Genomic DNA, 14,569 nt, shown 5'->3' on the forward strand with positions numbered 1-14,569 from the left:
ATTGTGATTACAATAACCGTTAAAATGTTTATACGGATTCCTCAACAAAATGTTCCTCATACTAGCTCATACTTAATTAGACAGATATCCTTCCCAAGCTAATCCCTCCCCCAGCATCTTCTTCTTCTTGGTGCAACATAAACATGCAATACTTTATGAATCATGAAGCATAAAACTGTGCAGTGATTGGAAGATGGGTACCTACCACTTCACCCACAAGTTACGTTTGAGCGTAGAGTGTTAGCTGCATGTAGGCTAGGAGATCATACCGACGTCGACATCAGATCAATTTACCCTGTTTTTATGGATTGAAAACCGTGAATGCAAAGCTTAATTTATCCCTGGTATGCACAGTGACTGTACGATCCATTGATCCGTCTTTTGTTATTTAGCGGAAAGGAACCGCAAACTTTGACATTGTCCTCCACACCGGCATATGCTCGAACATATCACGAGCATTTCGTAAGTTTTTTCACACACAGATTTCTCAGTACTCAGTGTTTCTCTAGTTACTTTTCTACTACGTGGTGTACTAGAATTGGCAGAAGTTTGCTATAAAATGAGCTCAGCCTGTTTGCACTGAAGAACCAGAACCAGTCCTTGAGTCAAAAAAAATGTCTCCGCTCTCAAAGTTTGTCTTCTTGGCCCTTGTGGTGGCAGCTTTTGCCATCATTCCCTCTCTGGCTGCTTGTGACGATGATGCTCACAAACGGGCTTGTGAGAAGGCATCCAAAGTGCACGATAACGTTCGTGATTATAGTCTTACAAGTGCTCGTGCAAAGTCCTCAACAACAGATAATGATCATGACCATGATCACGATCACGACCACGACCATGATCATGATCATCATGGACCTCCAAAAAAGAAGCATCCTCCAACTGAAGAGCCACCAAAGCACCAACCTGGCAAGACCCTGCTTGAAAATGCCCAAGAATTATACGGTCACAAGCATGATCACGACCGCCACCATGATCACAATCACGATCACCACCACGATCACGATCATGACCGCGACCATGATCATGATCATCATGGACCTCCAAAGAAGAAGCATCCTCCAACTGAAGAGCCACCAAAGCACCAACCTGGCAAGACCCTGCTTGAGAATGCCCAAGAATTAGATGGCCACGATCACGACCATGATCATGATCACGATCACCATGGACATCCAATGAAAGAACATCCTCCAACTGAAGAGCCACCAAAGCACCAACCTGGCAAGATCCTGCTTGAGAATGCCCAAGAAGTAGATAGTCATGATCATGATCACGATCACGACCACGACCACCACCACGACCACGATCATGATCACCATGGACATCCAAAGAAGAAGCGTCCTCCAACTGAAGAGCCACCAAAGCACCAACCTGGCAAGACCCTGCTTGAGAGTGCCCAAGATTTTGGCGTAGTGTCAAGGAAGCTGAAGCCATCTCATGATCCACACAAGAAGAAGCATCACCACCCTGGTCATGGATTTTCAAATCAGCCATGACTCCATTTCCCTCATCATCTCTAGACCCTTCTCTTCTTCTCTTTACTTAAAATAGAGCTAGTATACGTGTATCTGTAAGAATAACAGTTAGTAGTTTAGTGCTGCTGCTAACTAGCTGCGTGTATGTTGACTATCTTGGAGCAATAGAGAGATATCCTACTAGTGGGGTTGCTCTTGCTCTACTATGTTTGTATGGCTTGAGACTTGAGATCAAATGGAAGAGATGTACACTTCTGTTATCCATGGCTTATCAGTTATCTTATGTTCCATAACCAGCTATTCATTCGCATGCACCAACACTTCATTCAAGAACTATGGATTATTAGATTCCGGATCAGTGAAGTATGATTCATTGGTTGAACTTGATTCTTCTGTGGTTCTACCTTTGCTTTTGTGAATTATAACCCTAAGCCAACTTCAACTAGACACAAGTATATGCTTTTAAAGTAGGTTTTGATATATCCTTTCCATACTACAAATGGAGTGTCTGTAAAAACATTTATTGGAACCATATTCAATACAAACTTCAACGTATAGGAACTCACTCCACCCTAAGATTTACCCAAAAAAAAAACTCCACCCCAAGGATGATCTCAGCTGGTAAGATCAACACTTCATCATTGGTAAGAGGTCAAAAAAATTCCAAGTCTTAAGTCACTAAAAAAGATTTTTCTTTTTTTTCAGAACTTAGGTTCATTCCGACCAGCACCTCGACTGCATACTAAAGGAGATAACTTTAGACATAACTTTTTTTTTTCCTAATGATTTTTGCAACTAAATTGAGATTTATGAAAATTTCTGCATTGAGAAACACTTTTGATAGTAACTATCCTTGAGAACTTAATTAATCAAAGTACACATAAAATTGCCCGAATGAAATCACCCTACAAGATCAAGTGATGAATTATCAGTCACATTCCTACCCATATCTTTAAGAGTTCAGTCTCTTTCAGTAAAGCCACTTTCATTTAGTGACTAGGTGTAGACACAACATTTTGATGATAATTTGAAATATTTTTCCAGTGATGAGGGAATCCTGTAAAATCTCCTTCGGTATCTCCCAATTCATAAATTAAATGCTTTTTCCCAGGAAAATAACTAAATATCCTAGGCCAAGTTGGGGTGTTCAAATGATGGAGTTAGAAAATTTGGAATAATTTTACCTACTATACCTGATTTTAATGAAACAATGTTTAATCAAATATTACTGTCGGACTCTACTTGTGTAGAAGTCTTCCACATCAACTTGGTGCTTTTAATATCTGAGAATGGTAGAACACATGCCTCATATTTCGGTGATTAAATATTCATGTGAGAGGATTAAATATTCTCTTGAAGACAAGATGCATTAAAGAAAATTTATTAGTTAGTGCGAAAGCATTTTTTTTTCTTCTGATAAGATCAGTGCAAAAGCATTGATGGAGGAAAGAAAGTCACAAAAGGTTTTGAAGAATCAATGGGAAAACTTCACAGTATTCAAATTCGTCTGAAATATGAATCAACCAACTCTCATAAGCATCAAGGATGATTTTCAACATCAAAATATACTCTTCCTTAAAAAGATGTAGACCTCTCATACCTCAAGGATCTAGCAATTCACCAAATCTTAAACCTGCCTAGCTGTAGTACATGTAGATGAAAGACTGTGATTTAAGGAAATAAGGAACCGCAAATTTTGACAATTTGCTTAGTCTTTCTAATCACCCTTATCTCCTGTTTTTTCCTTATATTCATATGGGAGATAGGAATGTGTTCTCTGAGCATATCACGGATGATTTTCATTCATAAAATCTCAGTGCGATTTCCCCTTACAAAAGAAGAAAAAAGGAATTTCTCAGCGTGTGGGTCCATTGAGAAATTTTGCCTACCATCTGGGTTGTGTGAATCTCCCTGTTATTGGAGCTACTAACCAACAAAATGGAGTAATCCACTTGCTATTTTTTGTATTATGATCTTAAAATCTTCAGAGATTCTATTGATTTTGAAGATGGAGTTGTAGAGATATATTTTGGTGAATGATGATATGACCTATTATTATCTGATTAAATTCTGGAAAAAAAATATTGTACCTTAAGTTTTCTTTTGAGACCATTGTGAGATTTGAGATTTTTATTTCAGAGTTTTGGGTGAGAATTTTTGTAATATTGTTCTGATGATTGGGTTGAGGGATCTTCATTGTAATCTTCTTCCTATGTGGTGAAAGTTCTTCGCTCATAAATGTTACATAACGCATCAGTGCATAAGTATGGACCACGTTAATCTCTATATTGCTTTGTGTTGTTTCCTTGTGTTCTTGGTTTCTTACTAATCATTCTAAGAATTGCAATCCTGAATATCTCTCTCTGCCGACATGGAAAACCTTCTTCTGTGAGGAACCCCCTCCTTTGGCAGGGAGAGTACATGGCCGCATTTGCCAAAGCTGTTCACACACAGATTTGCTAATTTTCCTGTGTTTTCATTACTTTCTAGTTTCTAGTACGTACGTGGCATACTACAAGTGGCAGAAGTGTGCTATAAATGACCCATCCCTTCTTCTCCAAGTTGGTATCCCAGTGAAGAAGAAGAAGAACACCTTCACCCTAGCTAGTTCAATCAAAAATGTCTCATCTCCCAAAATTTGTGTTGTTGCTCCTTGTGGTGGCAGCTTTCGCCACCACTTCCTCTCTTGCTGATGATCATAAACCTGTTCATCATGAGAAGCCACCCAAGGAACATGATCATCATGAACCACCAAAGAAGACTCCTCCAACTGAAAAACCACCCCACCATGGTGGTCCTCCCCCCAAGGCTTCCTTTGATGCACACCATGGCCAGCAGCACCCAATTCCAGGAAAGAAGGCACCACCACAGCACAAGGTTCCTCCTTCTCCCCACCATCCTGGCAGGACCCTGGTTGAGAATGCCCAAGAGAACTTAGCAGGAATGCCCAGGAAGGTGAAGCCATCTCATGGTCAACCAGAGAAGAAGAAGCACCCAGCTGGCCCTGGACCTGCCCACAAGCCTGGACCCCCACATTTCCATCATGGCTAGGCGATCCATCTCTTACTTTGAGTATCACCATATATACATATGTAAGAATAAATAAGTAATGATGGCAGTGGTAGTGTAGTGCTACTTCTACTACTCTAGCTCTAGTATGCTTTAGGTATTAGTTATTATGCTTTGTATGCTTAAGATTTGAGATCCTAAGGAAGAGCTAGATCCATTTGGCCTCTATGGTTTGTGCTTGTGGGCTTGTTTGCTGAAAATTATTGGCACACGCAAATTCTAACCTAACAAATTTTTAGAAAAAATCTTATAAAACTACTATTGAGAACCTTGAAGAGCATGAAACATCTAGACAAAGTCCACCTAACAGTCAAAAGATAGTGAAAACTTAAATGTGACTAGTTCAGTAATACTACATGTCTATATCTACACAAGAGTTTAAGCCTTTGGTAAGTTGTATCCTTTGCTTAGGAAAACTTTACTTATTTCTTTCCTAATGTAACTAAAATTACATTTGGATTACGGGGGAAACTAACACAGTTAAGCCCAGTTAACTTCATTAGTTAAATGATCAAAATACTCTCATGTAAATTAAAAAGAGATAAAATTACTAAGATACCCTTGTTTGACTAAATATCTTACATATTCCAACCTTTCATGTAGATGGGTGAAAAGATTTTCCCTTCACCCATTTTCTTCCAGAAATCACTCCTCCGTACTAGAAACCGCCCGCAAAGATAAAAAGCCACCAGCGCCAAGCCTTCAAAGAATTTTCTGAAAGCTTAAAAAAAACACCAAATTGATGCTTCTCACCAAAAAAAAAATTGCTTCCCTTAAAATGGCTGAGAGGTATTCTTGGCTGCATATATAATTTCAATAGTCAAAAACAGTGAAAAATGGTAAAAATGCTTGGAAACAACAAAAACTGTTTCCAAAATAGCTTATCAATTATCATACAACCCCTTAGCTTCTAAGTTTTTATTTACAAGGGAGATAACAGCGCAGCCTACTTCCTTCCCTTTGGTTTTGCAAACTTTGTAAGTCCGAATCTCTTGTTATCTGAGAACACAAATTATTAGAACACCCATGAGATTTTCTTGTCCCTGGTGCTCTGGAAACTTCAAATCAGGGCCTCATTATATTTCCAGTCCGGTTCAGATTTGAATTCAATTGAGCTCTGCTTGCACAGATGCCCACTGCCCAGTGCTCGGAGATGATTAAGATCAGAAATTGTTGGAAAGTGAAGCTGGAATAGTGATCTTTTAACTAGGAAATTTCATGCATCTTCTCGAGAAGAGGTTTTCTGGAGCTGGTGCGTTGCCTCTGCATCGAAAAGGCCAAGAACATGCATATGGCCAATGAGAACTTCTGTCCGATCAAGATAAGGGGTAAAGATGTCTTTTCATTTCAGACTTTCTCGTTTCCTACGTAAGAGCTGAGATTTCTAACCTAAAAAATAAAAAATAAATTAGAGGTGAGATAATCATTTTGCCCTTCTTGTCCTCTTGACTTAGAGTTCCAAGCTTGATTGGGTTTACTACAAGAAGTGGTGGTCTAGGTCTAGTAGTTCCAAGTGCACTCCCATACAATTTAGTAGTCCCCAAGTCCCAAATTTGAATCATCTCTGTTTCACTGGGCAGTTGTGTGTTCTTTTACTTGAACATAAGATCACTTCTGTGAACTATGTTAGGCCTCCAGTGAAACTATGCTGACAGGGCCAGATTGGAGTTGATGTGTATTGTGATATTCAGAGAAAGCACAAAATGATTATAGATTCGAGTAATGCATCAACTTATATGGGTCCCCCTGAAAATGGCATATAATTAGATACTGGTAGCAACCACAACAAAGAAAAACATACAGGAATCAATATAGGGTTCCTACATGTAAGTATGTAACCCATCACTTCAATTCAAAATCATACAAGATACAAAACCTATACCATGCATCTTCATCCTCACATATCCTAAGAGAATATTTTAGGCATGCAACCAGCTCTTTTAGTTCTCTTGTTCTGAATCAAATCATTTTATCCATATTGGAGCATCCCAAGGCCTCTGTTAATCATGGCCATACCATGTCAGATGATTCTCATAGCTTATTGTATATTGAAGTCACTCCCAACTCAGCTCTAATATGATCTTTCATTTTTAATCCTGCCTTCTTCCGCCATACCTACATCCACATCCTCATCTCATAACCAACATTCTGCACCACACGAGAGATTATTTATGACTGAACCTCACCCCCACCCCCAGAAAAACACACAAATACACCATGGAGGTGAATTTACTTCTGGGCAAGCCTCCTTCCTGCTCCAAATAACAAAGCTTTTCCAATTGCCCCGGAATGAATGCCACATACCACAGCCACAGCTCCACCTAAAGCTATCCATTTCCAATCTAAACCATGATCTCTATTTTGTTGCAAGTTCATGTTCCCATCATCATCCACTTCTTCACCACTAGCTGCTTTCTCCAAAAAATGATTGCTATCAATTGAAATCTTTACAGTGGATCGTGCCATCAATGCACATCTGGAGAGTGGTACACCCGGTTTCCTTGCAAGCTGATAAGCTCTCATGCCAGAATGTAATTTCTTGACAGTTCCCCACATACCATGACGAATACCCAGCTTTGCGACATCCTTTGGGATCCCCATGTCTTCGTAATGTACAAAGGTCACCTCACATGCAGATAATTGTCCATCCCCCTTCCGAGATGCCACTGAAATTGATCAACAGAAATCCACCAAATTCTTATTCTTAACACACAACCCCCAACACCCCCAGAAAACAAAAATAACACATCCCTTCCAACCAAATATTGCTGGAGGTAGAAATGTAAAAAACAAACTAGTAGTGTTGACACTTACCAGCCCTGATGATCCAGCTAGAGAAATAATCCTCTACACGCCTTGGCTTCTCACGCTTGGGCAGACTAGAATATTTTACACCCTGCAAAATTTGCGTTTGTCATTTCTGCATCTCCTTGCAAAGAGTTCAAGATAGAAGCATCCACAGAGCATCAAGGCCCAGCCATAAGTATATTACAAGGAGCAAGGAACATCAAGCAAACTTTGAGAACAAGATGATAATAAGATAGGAGGAACAAAATAAGGAGAAAAGCAAGTACAGTTAATTCAAATTCAGTGAATGCCAAAACCTGTTTTCACTTTCCTTTTTTGTCACTGACCATCCACGGGGAAGAGGGAGGGGGGAGACCCTAGAAACTTAGACTCGTTGAATACCAAAGTGCTACTGTGTAATACCAGAGTTACGGCAATCAAAAAGCCACGACTAATCCCAGCTGTGGTTGATGCACTCGCATACCATCTGGTTAATACATACAACATTACCTTCTTCAGTTGCCAGGAGAGGCTCCCAAAGTGAGGATGCAGAGGGGCTCATTGCTACTGCCTAACCAAATTTTAACTTACCTTCAGCATCTCTCCTTGAAAGCCCATGTGCAACAAGGAGTGATGAGTGAGTGCAGGAGTAACAGAGTAAGAATAGATAAAAGGCCAAATATGGAGAAAACTGCGGACTAAGATTTATGAAAGGCAAAACACATGCAACCAGGGTAAATGAGTATGAGGACAAGGAAAGAGAAAAAGGAAGAATGAGGGGATGGAAGAAACCATAAAGAAGAATAGGAGTAATATGTTAATACTTAAGAAATAGAGTGAGTTTATCCCTTTCAAACACTCACAAGGAGAGACCCCAAAGTGAATTAAACTCTTGAAAGCATAAAAGGGTGTCCCTGGAGCACAAGGCTCCTGCCACTTCAGGAACTGGGGGAAACAAACGCTAATATGATTAAGGGAGAATGAATCTCTCTTCAACCAAGAAAAGGTGAGAAATAAAATCAAGTACTGTTCCATAGTTCTTGAAGTGGTGGTCCACTCAAATCCAAAATCATATTAAATCACCCCAGGACAATTCTAGTATAAAAGGGCAAGCCTTAAGTTTATTTTGGGTAAAAGCTCAGACAGTTGAGAAAAACAATCTGGCTGTAGAAACAAATGAAGAATTAGTACTGGTCAGACTAAAGCTAAATTATGTAACCGTGACTAAGCCAAGAAGGTATGTTTTCTTGGAAGATTCAAGGCTAAAGTCTTTGGCTAAGCTGCCATTTGCATTCAAAAAAGTCAAACCAAAATGGGCAAATTTCTGTGTGTGTGTGTTGGGGGGGAATAAAATAAAATAAAAAATAAACTGCATAAGCCATTTGTTAAATTCATCTTCTCCCTCATTTGAGGCATCTCTCACATCTTCATTATTCATGTTTTTATTTTTGGATGTTCTCACATCTTCTTCATTATTCATTATTCATGTTACTGACCAATGTATGTCTGTACGAGTGCATTTATGTTACTCCATGCTCCAAAGAACGAAAATTAAGTAGGTTGACTACTAATTTCTACCAGAAACTATGACCTCAACAAAATTATAGTGTTCAGTTTAGCTCAAGGATATGTGTTAGAGACAGATCAGGTGAGTCTGCCTGGTTTGAGGCTCCAGTTGAGGGTTAAGGGTTGGTGTATAAAACCAAAAATGTAGGAAACATGAGACACTGAGAACAGGGGGGAAAGTTGATGGCTGTCTTAAAACCTAAGATTACTACGTTCAGTTGTAATGACAGGTTTAGAAACCAGATTTCAAGAGAAATTTATAACTAAGAATCAAAAACTCAGATACGCTTAAAATTCCAGTCAAAGATCAAAGTATGGCCAAGAATAAGGTTTCAAAAAATGAATCTGATCCAATGGTCCAATCTAGAGTTAAAAGGTTATCCTGCAAAGAATATGACTTTTTAAAACAAAATTTCAGGATTGTATAGGGTTGAAACTAGCAGCTAAAGAGTAGTAAAACATAAACAAATTTAAAAAAAAAAAAAACACAAGAAAACAGACTGTGGGGCGAATCTTGGTGCAATATTTAGGTTGCAGGGTGCAAGGCTGTGCAGATTTGAGATCACTGGGACCCTACTAAATTGAATCATAAAATCAAACCTGAATTTAGAATCAAGTAAAATAGAAATCTAACTTTAAGTAGGACCATAAGCAATCAGCACAAAGATCAAAATTTGACATCACAACGGAGAGTAGAATCCGATTACCGAATACAAAATTAGGCTTAGAATCTCAGACATAAACCATAGAGAACTGAAATTCCGGCAAGTAAGCATGCAGAAGAAGCGACTAGTCACTTAAGAAAACAAACCCAATTTGATGGTGGATAAAACAGAAGACAGAAAGGAAGATAGATAAATTATCATGTTAATCAACGGTTCATTGCACAATACCTCTCTGAATTTCAGAGAACATTGGATCAAAACCAATTTCTATTGAATATTGAGAATCATGGGGAGGTTCTACAGCCTTACATTTTTTCACTAGAAACTAAAAGTGTTCTGGAAGTAGGAAGCTTTATTCATAATTGGCACAGAAATATATAACTAAAACTCCATCTTAACTTGTTACAGTAGTTGTCCCGTATAAGTAAAACTCTATCAAAAGTGCAAAGAAGTTCCTGTTCAATCTAGACTCTTCCCCTTGTCAACCCCTAAGAAAATATCAATGACTTAATTAGATGAAATATCTCAAACTGACCACATATAGTAAATCCCATATTCCTACCCCATACCCAAGGCTCATTCCACTAAAATAAGCCCAATTAGATGTTTTATCTGTTTCAAGGATACTAATAGCTAACACAAACTGAATGGTAGGGTTAAACATTTGCTTCAGCTCATACCTTTGTAACACAATAAAAAGTCTTCCTGGATTCCCATATCCTTCGGCCAATGATATATTCTCGATCACTGCAGAAAAAAGGAAACTGCAGATCACAGATGATCAAATCGAGACTTTAGCCCAGATGGTACAGGAACAAGAGATCAGAACTAAGAAGGGATCAATGACATAGGTCAAGAGTTCCCATATTCCACAAACCTTTTTTATCCAGTGGACAGTCATTCTTCCTGTCTGAGGGCACTCCTCCAATATTTTGAAGTATGAAAGCATTGGATCCCATTTAAGCCGAAATTCGTCGTCCCAGAAAAAATCTCTAACCAACTCAGGAGTTGCATCCTCAAAAACAGTTCTGCTCCGCAAAATGGTTGGGCCTGTCTGAAAGCAGTATCCATTTCCAATGTCAGATATTGAACCAGATTATCAATAAACCCTAAGTAGTAAGAGGGAAGACTAAAAAGAAGTCAACATCCAGGTCCTCAAGGAAAACAGGAGAAATGATTTTTGAATGTAACATACAAAAATCTTCAAGAAAATAAACATACACTAAAGTAGGGAGGAAAATCTTTGAAAGAGTGGCAGATGGTCGGCTAACTACATATTTCATGATGATCAAAACAGAATGAAGACAAAGAGAAAAAAATACAGTCAGATGTGCAATGAACTATGTGTGCAAAACAGAAGGGACAAAGATATGACCCAAGGGCATCAGCAAAACACAACACAGTATTCATACAAATCCAACAGCTAAAGAAACCAATATGTTTCAGGTGTCCTTATAGCTTGACAAAAAGGAATACAAAAAGACATCAACTACAACACCAGAATCTACCTCAGGGTCATGACGCCAAGCATGGTATTGCATGTTTGGAGTAGAACGCTCCATCATACTTTGCCACGAAATATCTCCATCCCTTCCTTCTACAAGGTATAACAGATGCTGTAAATCCTTTTCAGTGACAATGTCCTGCTCTGGCTGTTGAGCTTCACTGGTGAGGCAAAAAAAGTACATTCGTAACAAGAACACATTACTTGTCCATGAATAAGAAACTAACAACTAGTCATTAAAAAAAGTAAATTCAAGCTGACAACACTATTAAACAATATATCAATTGGCACACACCAACAGGAAAACTGCAAACAATGACAATTCTATCAAGTACATCTTAGGCATGATAGGCACTGCCTCAATAAAAAATACTCCCCCACCTTCCTGAATGAATAAAAGAATTGGCACAATTATAAAATGATAAATTTCTCCAAGTGTTGCTCTATTCTCCCATAGGGAGAGATATGATAACTCTGTAAGAAATAAATAATATGCTAAGAGATTACCAACCTCCAACTATACATGTTCACAAAATAACACCAGAATTCAAGGCAGATTCAGATTGACCAGACAAGTGCTTCACTGATTCTCCTGCCACTTAACACATTACGCATACATGAGGGAGATATACTACTTAATCGGTGTAGGCAACGTGTGAACCTAGCCTCTCAAGCACATCATTCAGCTTGTTCATGATCAGTTCCGCCCAGCAGAGGATTCCATGTCACCTTCCAGCTTCTCCACTCTTCATTTTTGCGTTGGTTCTAACATTAAGCTGGAACATAAGTTGGTTTCTGGTGGTTACCATCGTGGTTAAGTTGGATGTAATAGGTAGATAGACAGATAGATACAGAAAGAGAGAGAGAGAGAGAGAGAGAGAGAGAGAGAGAGAGAGAGAGACACCAATAAATGGACAGGGGGGTCAAATATGATGGAATAATTATCAGATGAGATAAAGTAGGAGTAGATAGGAAGGATACGACTTCACTGGGTAAGCCAACCTCGCCACTCGTTAGAGTAGTTTGTAGAAATTAAAAGACTACATCAGAGAAGTTTCACCTCAATCTTCAACATAACCTTCTACTGGGTATGTGAAACCATAGTTGGGCATCTCTTTGAGATGGAAAAAAGCAAAAGCAAATCGTTCCTCTTCCAGAGATTGGGGGAAATCAAAGGACTGTTGCACCCTACAAATCCAACTAATAGTGTCTTTGTTCCCAAAAATATGTGATATCCAACTTAACAAATCTCAAAATGCAGGTACTCTGGTCTAGTTGGACAACAGTGGATGATTTTGCCACGTTGTTCTCCATGGGTCTGAGATGGAGCCATGGAAGTCTCTCCCACTTGTTCAGTGTAGGTGATGTCACCAATCCTCTCAAGCATTTCGTTCACCTTGTTCATCAGTGGCAAAAAGGGATTTCACCTTGCTTTCTAGTGTTAGTACCAAGCTGATCCATATGTTGGTTCCGTGGTTAACTATCATGGTTAACTTGGACCAGAGATAAAGTAGGAGAGGATAGAAGCGAATTCCACTTGATGAGGAAGCCAACCTGAACATTCATTAGCATTGCTAGTAAGGGTTAAAAGACCTAATAATGTGGGAATCTTTGACATATCCTTGCCTTTGTTATATTGGAATACAAGTGACTTACAATTAACCAACACATACCACTTACTACTTACAATTAACCAACACATAACAGAGTGGCTCAGGTCTCTTCACACCCCCAACCAGGGGACCTTAGCTACCTTACATGATCCATAATTCAATATCTAAAATAAAAATATTATTAGTAATAAAAAGAAACTCCAAGCCAATTGATGTACTTGAATCTAAAAAGATGACATGCATAAAATCATTCCCCCCCCCCCCACCAAAAAAAAAAAACCACATTTGCATTGCAGGGACTGGAAGCACCGTCTCCTTTAAGATTATCATGCTAGGTATGTTCTTCCATGAAAATACACAACAACCACACCTGCATTGCAGGGACTGGAAGCACCCTCTCCTTTGAGATTATCATGCTAGGTATGTTCTTCCATGAAAACACACAACAATTGTCTTCTTAGATCTGACTTACAAAGCTACTGCAGCTTCTATATACAGCAAATTTAATTGCAACTCGTTAAAATATAGCTAACTGAACTTATAGAGCAAAAGTTCCTCAACATCTACTCAAACAGTAATCTGTAAATTCAAATCTAAGCAATTAAAGTAAAATTCAAGACCATGAACCACCTCCAATTCTCACAAGAGAATCTCTTTATCTTACATACCTAACAATTATGCCTATTGAGCCTTCTCGGTGCAAAATCTCTATAACAGCGAGTCACAAAATTGTCAACTTTTCAGTCAATCACCTAGCAGGTATCCAGCGAGTAATAATAAGTTACTTGGCTTTGATTAAAATAGTATCAATAGCGCATCTCACCAAAGTGAAGACACCCCAACTCTCAAGCATTTCTAGACAAGCTTAATGCAACCTAACTCAGCAAGAGAATCCACCACAAACGAACTTGTCTTCAAAGACGAGCAAGAATTACCGTTTTAAAATAACATGGAACGGTGATTAGCACTAAAAATTCGAAATTTTTTCATGCCTTGAGTCTCAGCTACAAACGTCAATTAGATAGGAATTTCTACGGAAGGAAGATCAAGAAGCGGAGCCGAAAACTTACTCAACAGTACTACTACCCTCATTCTGCATCGGCGTTCCCTCAGGTGAGTCAGATATAGTGGAATCTTCTTCTTTTCCTTTGAAATTGGACCAAATCCTACTAGCGACAGAGAATACAGAGAGCGCCGTGAAAGCAAGCCAGAGACGATGAGCTCCCAAACCCAGGATAACTGTCCAAAGAAACCTGAATTTGCTGCGGGCGCCCAACAGGACAAGACCAGTCCACCGAGGTTTCCATGACCACCCAATCACTAATCCGATCATCACAGCAACCCAAATAGGAACAACGCAAAGCAAAACGTCGACAAGTGTTTCAACCACCGCTGGTTTCTTCAAGAACTCCATGAGATTGAAATCGCCGTGAAGTTGATCCATTTTTCACAGCTTAGAAGTAATCGAACTACAGGAACTTCTGATCTCTCCGAGAAAGAGGAAGAAGAGATCATCAAAGGTCAGAAGGTTAGGTCATTAGGTGCCTGAACGGAGAACCAGAGAGATCGCTATTCGCTACCCCGAAAAGAGACCGACAGATAACGGCACTGCAATTAAACATTATTCTTGTCCTCTTCAAATAATTAACTTCTTTACATGGTACTTAACTGTTACTCCCTAACGGCAGAGGTGTCTTTTGACACATTTTCACTCTCTACGGTGTCTGATTAATAAATTAAATAATTCAGGGGTAGCAGTAATTTTAGGGGTAACCAAGGAGTGGCACTGAAAATCTCCTTATTTTTTATTTACTCTTACTTTTCTCCCAATCTGGTTACTCCATAAAAATGAGCTATTACCTCCCTGTATCCCTTAATATTTCAAAATGACTA

The 14,569-nt window shown here is 39.0% G+C and overlaps 1 protein-coding gene across 1 annotated transcript; it reads right to left on the bottom strand.

Moving 5' to 3' along the window:
- Positions 1-6,227: 6,227 nt before the first annotated feature.
- LOC149003244 (uncharacterized) lies at positions 6,228-14,297 on the bottom strand. The gene is made up of 6 exons (XM_089137708.1): positions 13,747-14,297; positions 11,068-11,224; positions 10,437-10,613; positions 10,240-10,323; positions 7,356-7,437; positions 6,228-7,207 (listed from the first exon to the last, which is right to left on the bottom strand). Exons 1-6 carry the CDS (start codon positions 14,118-14,120, stop codon positions 6,771-6,773), a joined length of 1,311 nt encoding a protein of 436 aa, XP_088993834.1. The 5' UTR covers positions 14,121-14,297; the 3' UTR covers positions 6,228-6,770.
- Positions 14,298-14,569: the final 272 nt, after the last annotated feature.

This window comes from Hakea prostrata, chromosome 10 (genome assembly GCF_041222555.1).
Source record: "Hakea prostrata isolate BN-2017 chromosome 10, UWA_Hpros_2, whole genome shotgun sequence".
In the NCBI taxonomy this organism is placed as follows: domain Eukaryota; kingdom Viridiplantae; phylum Streptophyta; class Magnoliopsida; order Proteales; family Proteaceae; genus Hakea; species Hakea prostrata.

What these genes read in the sequence shown, in the direction of transcription:
- LOC149003244 (XM_089137708.1), bottom strand. Translation starts at nt 14,120, where the DNA reads ATGGATCAACTTCACGGCGATTTCAATCTCATGGAGTTCTTGAAGAAA. An exon ending in GAGGGTAGTAGTACTGTTGA is followed by an intron (nt 11,225 to 13,746) that starts GTAAGTTTTCGG and finishes TTGCCTCACCAG; the next exon opens with TGAAGCTCAACAGCCAGAGC. An exon ending in CTGTCCACTGGATAAAAAAG is followed by an intron (nt 10,324 to 10,436) that starts GTTTGTGGAATA and finishes TGTGATCTGCAG; the next exon opens with TTTCCTTTTTTCTGCAGTGA.